The 10,674-nt window shown below is 42.8% G+C and overlaps 1 protein-coding gene across 1 annotated transcript; it reads right to left on the bottom strand.

Annotated features, from left to right (window-relative positions):
• Window positions 1-4,558: 4,558 nt before the first annotated feature.
• Window positions 4,559-10,190, bottom strand: ednrba (endothelin receptor Ba; the record flags this gene model as incomplete). Its single annotated transcript, XM_079222795.1, has 7 exons — window positions 4,559-5,486; window positions 6,420-6,528; window positions 6,658-6,791; window positions 7,174-7,323; window positions 7,807-8,011; window positions 8,756-8,868; window positions 9,777-10,190. 7 exons carry the CDS (start codon window positions 10,188-10,190, stop codon window positions 5,352-5,354), a joined length of 1,260 nt encoding a protein of 419 aa, XP_079078921.1. The 3' UTR covers window positions 4,559-5,351.
• Between the last annotated feature and the right edge of the window lie 484 nt (window positions 10,191-10,674).

Below are 10,674 nucleotides of genomic sequence, written 5' to 3'. Positions count from 1 at the left end.
AACAGCAGGCAGCTTCAAGAATATGACATTTTTCTTTTAGCTGAGGGTAAGACATTGTTCCTAAAAGTACTCTTTGATACATGAGAAGGCAACAATTCTGTCTTAGTTTTGGCGACATCTAGCGGTGAGGTTGCAGATTGCAACCAACTGAAAGTTCTCCCATGTGCCAAGCGTGAAGGAGGACTAAACCCAAATGGTCCCAAATGGTCTACCGTCTACGTCTGTAGACATATATACGGTTCATTCTAAGGAAACACAACTATTGTTATTTTCAGGGGATTATGCTCAAAAGAAAACAGACAATAATATCATATTCCATTTCTGCTAGTAGATCCCTTAAATGCCACACAGTGGCCCTTTTTAATGTTCTTTGGTGGCACACATTAGAAGTTCCATTAAGATAATGAAGTTTATTCTGAGGATACAAAATTAAACGAGTTGTACTAACTCAACACTGCTATACTGACATTTTGGGGGGACAGTAAAGAGGAGAGCTCAGAGGAAACATCACCTTGAGTGGGGCTTTGCTTTTTTACAAAGTGAAACATAAGGTTCATCTCCACTCACCATCCAAATCATTTTTGTACAGTCCCTTTGTCGATTGACAAATTAGTTTTGATAAGCGAGACTGTTAAACATTTCTCTGGTTCCAGTTTATCAAATGTAAATATTTAATTGTTTTATTAGTCTCCTACAATAGGAAACAAGCAATTTAGAAAATGTCACTTTGGGAATCTATGATGGCCATTTTTCATTTTTTTCTGACAGGTGAAAATATTTGTCAGTTTGATTGACATTGGAAGTGTGTTAGTTGCAGCCCTTTTATACAGTATACGGATTTGATTTGACCTCACTGGCAAGCTGCAAACATCTGCACATTTACCTGAAGTAAGCTACATGATGACAACTGTCACATTTGCACTGCTGCCTCTGAACGTCCTGCGCACTCTGGCCCCGTACTGGTCAGTACGTTGTCAGATAAGCGTTACGGGTGGAAGGTACAGTCACAGTGGAGGATGTGGCACAACGTTTGCATGTAGAACTGAGGGGAAGAAGGATCAAAGAAGCGCTCCAGAGTCCATGCTACGTCAGTCTGATGAATTCCTTCTGCTCGTCACGTCTGCTCACCTTCTGCTGCTTCTACTGCTGCAGTGTGTGTGTGTGTGTGTGTGTGTGTGTGTGTGTGTGTGTGTGTGTGTGTGTGTGTGTGTGTGCATACATCCATGTGTTCAGGTTTTGACATTTCTACATCTGTGAAAGGGAGCAATGAGTTGCATTTCTCAACCTTTCTTCGTTGTGCAAAATCAATGATGTGTGACCAAAAACAGCACCTCAAATATGCAGAGAGCCTTTTCACACGCACAAACATTCGCATGGACCTCGGGGTCCAGCTCGCATACCTTTATTTTGCTTTGTTTTGTGTTCTAGTCGGCGGCGAGAAGTTTTTAGTTTGAATTTGGTTCAACATTTTTCCCTTGAAGTATCTCCATGGCACCACACACACACACACACACACACACACACACACACACACACACACACACACACACACACACACACACACACACACACACACACATACACACATACACAATGTGGCATGTTTTTCTTCCCAAATATCAGTGAAAAGGCTAAGCCCATTTGTAAGCTCTCCTCCCTGTGCTATCAATCTTGGATAAATATTCTAAAACTAAGGAGGAATCCAGCAAGTCTTGCACGCCAAGAACATGTGGTGCAAGGTCTTTTAAAGTATTTCTGTCAGATGCAATGCTTTCAAAGGAGGTAAAAGAGACAGGAGTGAGACTTTATATGGATAGTGTTGATATGCTATATGTTTGCATACCTCTGCCATGCAGGACTATCCTATGATCACCAAAAGGTTAAGAAAACGAGCACTGCCGGTCAAATATTTGAATGCTAAATCAAACATTGTGTTCAACCAACTGCTGATAATTGTTTTTGAATGTCGTTCACTGGCACTTGTCTGCCGAACACGCTGTGTAAATATGCTAAATGGTGGATTGTTGCGGTAGAAAAAAAAAGCATAAAAGAATGTTTGGATAAAGAGAGAGGGGCCAAACCAGGTTTTTTCACACCACCACCCCTCAGACTCCCAACATCAACCCTCCAACCCTGCCATGTCCCAGCTCTGTGGGTTGGCCCCCTAAAGCTGGAGGGGAGGAGAAAACAAACTGTGTGTACTGGTATTTGGTCTGTTGTGCCTATGGTGTCCAAATCTACTGCACATGTGTGTCTGTCTGTAGGCTGTGTAGCAAGAAAGACATGCAGCCCCGATGTTCCATGCAGTTAAACAAAAGAAAGAACAGAGGAGTCCACATTGTGTGTCGAGAGCAGAGAAGCTCGCAGCAGGTCAATCAAAAGTTTACAGTAGTTGTTATTGCTAAATGATGCGCGTTCTTTCATTAACCTTTTGGCATGAATCTGCTGCAGGTTTTCATCTCTGTTTTCTGGCTCCTCATAGCAATAAAATACTCTTGACAATAGACTACTGAAGCATTATATTAGTTTTGGCTGAACTGTGCAGAGTTTATCTCCATTAAATGTGGAAGTCTAGATGGAAAGTTCAAACGTGCCGCGTATTCCTCTGAAGCAATAGTTTGGCATTTTGTAAAGTGCGCTTCATTCCTTGCTTGCAAAGTGCGAGATGAGAAGATTGATACCACTTTTATTGTTTGTATGCTAATGAAGCTACAGCCAAGAGATGCTTATTTTAGCTTAGCATAAAGACTGGGAGCAGCTGGAAACAACTAGTCTGGCTCAATCCTATGCTAACAAAATCTGCCTTCCAGCACTTCTAAAGCTTCCAAATTAACATGTTATGTCTAGGTTATGGGATTCCTAGAAGAGAGAAGTAAATAATCAGACGTAGTGGCAATTACCACTAGCTAGCTGTTTTCAGTCTGTTTCCAGAGTTTTACCATGATTGGTAAAAATAGCGGCGTCAGCAGCCAGTTAGCTAAGCTTAGCAGAGAGAGTAACTATGCCCATCCAAGAAATGACCATGTAACCCCTCATAAAACCACAACCTGCTGGCTTTTGTACAGATCCAACAGGGTTAAACCAGATTAGAGGCTAACCAGCTGCTCGCAGTAGCACAGTTAATCGTAGGCTACATGCATGCATTGAGCGGTATCAATGGTCTCATGTGGTTCTCTGCTGGAAAGCAAACCAACACATTTCCCAAAGTGTCGAACCAGTCCTTTAATGCAGGTCCTTTTTTAAGTGTTATCTTAAACTCTGTGATAGATCACAACTGTTCTCAAAGCTTACTAAATCACCATAAATCAATGCTGCCTGGGCCAATAAATTATGTTCTTTTCAAACACAACATTTTTGGAGCAAAGGAGGCTCTAAATTGACCCCGAGTTGATTACACTTTGATTTATAGACTGTTCGGTAAGTAGCTCACTGCACTGCATTTACTTTCTTTGCAACTTTTTATGACCGTTTCTTTTTGTGGCAGGAGTCTTAGAGGACAATCAATCACATCAGTAGAGGGCCAATGTCGGTACCATCAAGCAGATGCATCAGTTTAACCCAGTTGGGAGTCGAACAGAAGATGATTTAGGGAGGAATGTACTAAATGGGATTTCTTTCACTTAAGGCTGCTTACAGCACTGGGTTTGATTTAATTTCCAAGAGTGAGTAGAGATGGGAATTCAGAGGGAAAGATAAGCGAGACGAGGGAAGAGGTTAAAAAAAGGAAGAAGAAAGAAAGAAACGGGCAGAAGAAGAAGCGGGAGTGAAGGCAAGGAGAGGAGACGAAGACACAAGTCGAGAAAGGGTGGTGAGAGATCACAGGACAGAGAGCTCCTTTGACAGCTAACATGACATGCGTGACACTGGTTTAGCCCAAAGGAACATTCCCAGGCCAGAACTGTGTGTGTGTGTGTGTGTGTGTGTGTGTGTGTGTGTGTGTGTGTGTGTGTGTGTGTGTGTGTGGAGGGAAGAAGTTGGGAGAAAATAGAGAGATCACAGTAATGTTCTGTTTTAACATTCACCATCACATGATGCTGCTTGCTGTCACACTTAAATCAAACACACACACACACACACACACACACACACACACACACACACACACACACACACACACACACACACACACACGCAGTCAAGCCCGGATAACAAGCAAAGCTGGAACATTCACTGGCATAAGTGATTATGACCGTGCCTCTGAACAGATAGTTGCCTAATTTATTATAGGAATTTTTATTTATTTAAAAAAGAATCCCCTACCTCTTGTCATACCAGCTAAAGTAAGGAGTCAGATTAAGATAATAAGGAGCAAATACACTTGTGAAACGCATGGAAGCCTCGAGAGCAGGCCCAATATTGAACAGTATAATACAATAGCAGAACGGTCACACAGCTTGAAGACATCAGTAGTTCAATAACTAGTGGGAAAATCACACAGAGTTGAAATATTTAAAGTAATTCGTAGCGGCAATCTTCTCTCTGTTCGGTAATCCACATTACCACAACTGTTACAAGTCTGTGTATTGGCAATAAGCTTGAAGCAAAATGAGTCTTCACATCCATTTTAAAAGTTTACTCAACAAAAAAATAAAGTTGCAAGATTCATTCTGTGCACAACGGTCAAAAAAACGGTCTTGCTCTGCAGATGATTAACCTCAACTGAGGGCTATCAGCCATGACGTAGTCAATACGTTATTAAAGGAGCATTTGAAAAAAAAAATGTTTTCAATGAATCACATCTTAAGTCGAATATGGCTCTTACAGCACTAATGTAACAAGCGACAAAGCATGCAAAATTCTCAATACAAATACATATATGCGGGGAAATACTTCCAATCTCAAACAAGCTCATTGGGGTCACTGTTTGATCTTTTCCAAGCTGCTGCAGTGTGTGGTAGCACGGCGTCACACTTGAATGTAATGTGTAACTTATTGCAAGATTCGCGGCGTCAAAGTAACTACCAGAACGAGAGCCTGATGAGCTGTCTCTCCTAATCGACCCTTGACCCCCAATTCTATAAAACACATGTGCTGAACTTTGCCTCAGTTCTCAATATTTGGTATTTTGAACGGCAGTTTTACTGCCTTACACACATCTCACTCTTGTTATCCAATAATACAGTGTTTGGAAGTTTATTGCTGCTTATTTCTTCTTGGACATGGAAAGTGCGCAGTGGTCCAGTAGAAAAAAAATTTAGGTAAGATCTCACTGATTTCCAAAAACACGACTTAAAAATTGACGGAGACGTCAAATGATGCTGTGGATGGGACAATAATAAGCATGTATCCTCATTAAGTCATCCACACTTCAATATTTTTTTGTCTACTCCTTTCTTACTCTACGCCCCTCTTCAGGCCGTAGTGGACTTGTTGGTCAGACGGGAGTTGCTCTGGTCGGAGGCTCGTTCTGTGACTTTCAGCTTCATGCACGACTGCTTCTCATCCATCAACATCTCGGCCGGCAGGCACCAGCAGCACAGGCAGGACTAGAGGAGGGAGAGAGGTGGTGAGAGGGATCATAAAATGTAGGCTGAGAGAAACATTTCCGTCCGTATATGGCATTCACAGCTAAAAGAAAGAAGGAACAAGTGATTCCTCCTTTCTTTTTGTTGTTTTTGTTGTTGTTATTGCCTTAAAGGAACTGTATTGAACATTCTGAACGTTATTATAGCAGCAAACAACTATTTGCTATGTAAAGACATAGTGGAGTAATCTCTCCCTCTAGTTTGTTAATCTCCGATCTTGCTTGTTTAAAAAAGGAGCTCCAACCAAATTGCATTTGCTTTCTTGCCGACAGTTAGACACATGTTATATACCAGTAACGGGTTAGCTTAGCTTAGCACAATAAGTTACAGCGCCTGACCTGAAGAAAGTCACATAGCCAAAGTTGTTGTCTTTAGGTTTTTGTTGATACAGATTAAACAGATGAGATATACCATTTTAATTGGCGAGCGACAGAGGTGCTAATAGATGGATTTAGTTACCTCTGCTCAGAGCCAGACTAGCTGTTTCCAGTCTATATGCCAAGCTACGTTAACCGGCTGCGTCATACTAATCGTATTAATCCATGGGCGGCTGTAGCTCAGGGGGATGAGTGGTCGTCCCGCAACCACAAGGTAGCCGGCTTGATCCCCAGCCCCCCCATAGCTCGCATGTCGAAGTGTCCCTGAGCAAGACACCCAACCCCCAACCGCGCCCCCCAGGGCTGCCCACCGCCCCCCATCCAGGGATGGGCCCAATGCAGAGAAGAATCTCCCCAAGGGGTTTAATTAAGGATTCTTTTTTTTTTTTTATCCTCTCATCACACTCTCTGCAAGAAAGCGAATAAGTGGGTCCCCCCACGCTCCAAAAAAACAACAACGTTCTTTTCAGATATTTTCACTCATGGCACACATACAAGTATATAAGTTGCAACTCACCCTAAAGCAGTTCTTGAAGCGCTTGCTGACCACGTAGAGGGCGATTGGGTTGATGCACGAGTTGACGGATGCCATGTTGATGCCAATGTAGTCCAACACCAAAAAGAAACTAAAAACGGTTACAGAGACGCATTAGTCTTCCGCCTCTCCCTTCCTGGAGGGCGATTCATCATTCTTCTAAAATATCTGCTCTGTCCTCTATTTTGTGCACTGCGGAACCGTGACTTTTCTTCCATACCTGAGCAGTTCGCAGCGGTTTGGATCTTTCTCGTCGTAGATGGTGAGCTTCAGGATACGGCTGAGATGGAGAGGCAGCCAGCACAGAGCGAAGACCAGAACAAGGCAGAACACTGTCTTCGCCACCTCTCTTCGCTAAACACACACATAAATCAATGTATAGTAACTGATTGTACCGAGAGATAGTGTACATGGTGAAATGCGTACACAAAGAGGTCTTATACCATTGGAAAGTTTTTGCCTGAAGGCTTTTGTTTTCATAAATCAAAACAAAGGATGTCGTACTTGCCAAGTTGGGCTGGAGTAAAGTTTGCGACGATAAGGCCCATCTGTAGTTTTTATAGCTTTAATTGGACACGCTTGTGAATAGTCTTGTGTCAAGTTTTGAACATAAAAGATTCCCTTAGGTCAGTTTGGTGCCTGCCCTGCCACTGATAAGAAAAATCAACCCAAAATGTAAGGACATTCAGTAGCCACTAACAAAATGGGCTAAATGACACACAAGCAGTCAACGAACCTGCTTGAGGTGGTCACTGAGAGCGATCTGGACTCCATTCTTCTTCCTCAGCATCTCACAGGTCATCAGGGTGTAGAAAATGGCAGTGCAGACCAACGGCAGGCAGAAATATGCACTGAACAGCCACCAGTCCTTCGCTGATTTATAAAACTTCACAGAGGGAATAGGAGCACAGCGATGAGTTATGCACCCGCATCTGTTCGACAGAACTCACAGTTAAAGGTGAAACATTTTGGAAAGTACATTTAAGAGATGTATCCCCAGTCTGATCTGCACCGGAGTGAGACTTCAAGGGTGTGTCTCAAATGCACTTTTCATTTAAAAATCAATCTATCTACAGAGTCTATAAACTCTGTGTGATCCCAATAAAGCCAAGAAGCCTTTCACAGTATGGCAAGCATGCACATAAATTTGTACAAATTTGTGCAGTTTTGTGGCATGCACAGCTGTGTCAACAAACTCTATTTCACTTCACACTGAATTATAAGTAAGTGTGTGTGTGTGTGTGTGTGTGTGTGTGTGTGTGTGTGTGTGTGTGTGTGTATAGGTGTGTGTGTGTGTGTGTGTGTGTGTGTGTGTGTGTGTGTGTGTGTGTGTGTGTGTGTGTGTGTGTGTGTGTCAGTCACAGCTCACCATCATAAAGTCTGTTTTCTGCATGGGGTGCAACAAACAGATCCTCAACTGTTCTCCCTTGTAGTCCATGGTGATCATGTCGAAAGCTATTGCCTCCGGCACAGCCAGGATGATGGATATAATCCAGATGAGCGCTATTTCGATAGCCATCCATTTTGGAACGCCGATCCCTTTGATGCGGCTCCAGGAGGCCACGGCGCGATACCTGGACGATCCAACGTGTGTCAGTCAACCAACCAATTACCATTAGTTCAAGGAATAGGTTGGGGAAATGCACACACACATTATCTTGCTGATAATAAGATAAGATACCACTCTCAGGTCTACAGTAAATACTGCCGACAGCCAGTTAACTTAACTGCGCTAACATGCACCTCCCAAAGCACAAGAAAACTGCAGCGTGCAATTCTTTTTGGTACTGATTAAACAAACAAGATATAATGTGTGAATTAATAGAACGTGTTAACTTTAGCGGTGCTGTTAAGCGGAGTTTGTTCGGGCCATGTTAGCTGTTTCCAGGCTACATGCTAAGCTAAGCCGTACAGACATGGTCTCAGCAAGACAGAAAGATAATACGCTATTCTTTAAAGGATTATAGTATCACACATTCCTTTCTTATCTTAACTGACAGTACTGAACAGTATGTTCTAGCTTTTTTTATATGTATAAATTTAACATTGTGCAGCTAACAGTAACATTTAAGGAATCGGAATATAAAAATAACTAGTTTTTAATAAGAAAATATCAGAGCTCACAATGTAGTTGACAGGCAAAACCAGATTGAGAAGTGCAACAGAACACGTGTAAATGTATTGATCAGCAAAGTTAAAAACAGCCTATACCAACAAGAAAAAAAATCACTGCTCTGAAATGTTTCCGTAACCTTATGACTGTTACGTCATGTTATTAAATGAAAATAGGCGGTTCAATGGTTGGGGAACTTCATTACCTGTCAATACTCAAAGCACACAGACTCAGCACTGTGATCCCCACGGAGGCTTTTTGGACAAACGGCACCATCTTGCACAAAGCTACTCCGAAAGGCCAGTCCTCTGCCAGGAGCTGATGTGGGAGAGAGAGGCAGCAAGAGTTGATGACGGAGTTAAACCATGAGAGGGAGTGAAGCAAATCGTCTGGCACCAGGTTGTTCTCCTCAGGGATCCAGTGTTGACCAGATATCCTTGAACCTAAACTTATCGGTTTCTGTGATCATCCAGAACTTTTCTTCAGTCGGGTTAAAAGTTTTTTTCTTATAAACCTGAGGACCCTGTTTGGCCTCGAGGCACGGTAACCCAGACAGGTAATACAGCTCCTGGAGAACAAAACTTTGCTAAACCTGTCCAGAAATAAAAACTTTTCACGTCTGCTTTGTATGAGTGACTGGAATGTGAGTGAAGATCAATTGGAATCATATGTAGCCCCTGTATCTCCCCATACCTCCCATGTCTCTCCTGTCTCTGGTATGCAACAGCAGCCTGTTGTTTTAACATGTCTACCTCTTTACCCAAATATACAGAAGCTTTGGTCCTCACTCTCTCTCTCACACACACACACACACACACACACACACACACACACACACACACACACACACACACACACACACACACACACACACACACACACACACACACACACACACACACACACACACACACACACACACACACACACACACACTGAGCCCAACAGATAATAACATGCCAGAGACATAGAGGAGGGGCTACAGAGAAGCTCAGAATCCGGTAAAGTAATAACTTGAAAAAAGACCCCTTTCAAGAGTGCGTATGTGTGAGTCTGCAGACGTGTGTTAGGAAAGCATGTGTGTGTGTGTGTGTAAAAGATTTAAAATCCAACATGCAGCAAAGTATTTGCATATGACCTCAAACAAGAGTGCAACAAAAATGTATTGAAAATCTAGGTGAGTTTTGAATTGACAAATAAAAACACTGTCACATGGTATTGCTCACCTTGTAAACGTTAATGGGAATGCCGATGATGATGTGTAGAAGGTCTCCGAGTGCCAGGCTGCCGATCAGGATGTTCGGCCCGTTACGCATGCACTTATTCTTATAGATTATTCTCAGCAGAGTGGAATTACCAATGATACCCACAACAAACACCAGGCAGGACACCACCGTGTTGATGTACTTGAAGGTGTCTCTGATTTCCGTGGGCCCTGTGCACATGGGAGGTAGCCGGCGGCGGGGCATGCTGATGTTGGGCCTCACCAGACCCTGTACATCCCTCTCCACGAGCCCAAGTCTCTGGGTAACAGCAAGAAGGTCCTGGGGCGCTTGTTTCTGTGACTCCAGCTGCCCACTGGCCAGAAGGACGTGACCCGCCAAGAAGAGTAACTCCAAGCAGAAGAGATGAGCCTTCATCCTGCAGTTTAATTGTAACTGTGTTTTTTATCCAATAAGGCCGCAACTGATCCTCTTTGGGTGTGCCTGGAACAAGATTTACAAGAAAAGTATTGCATTCAGGCCTGTTCTGACTTCTGGAATATTATGCTTTATGAAAAAAACTTCCTCACTGTCTCGTAGGTATACTAGCTCCAGGGTTTATTAAGTGACTTAGGCTCACTCATCCCATCCCTAGTTATATAAACTCACCAAAACTCACAATTAATACGCAGACACACCCTGCAGAAACATGTTAGCCATTTTTTGTGGAGGGACTGCACAACAATTATTAAGGGAAGAGAGAAGGGGGTCAGAAAAGGGGAAGATATTTGGATCTTTTGGCTAAAGATAGGGTAGTCTGACTTCTTATTAGGAGAGGCGGCACTTTTCCATAGTTCATAGTACATGATGAAAGAAGTTACAACATTGTAACATGTTATTTTGACTTAATGAGGGAAGGGGA

Source organism: Taurulus bubalis (assembly GCF_910589615.1).
Source record: "Taurulus bubalis genome assembly, chromosome: 1".
In the NCBI taxonomy this organism is placed as follows: Eukaryota; Metazoa; Chordata; class Actinopteri; order Perciformes; family Cottidae; genus Taurulus; species Taurulus bubalis.
The sequence above is the reverse complement of the archived record's forward strand: the minus strand, read 5'-3'. Positions and strand labels throughout refer to the sequence as shown.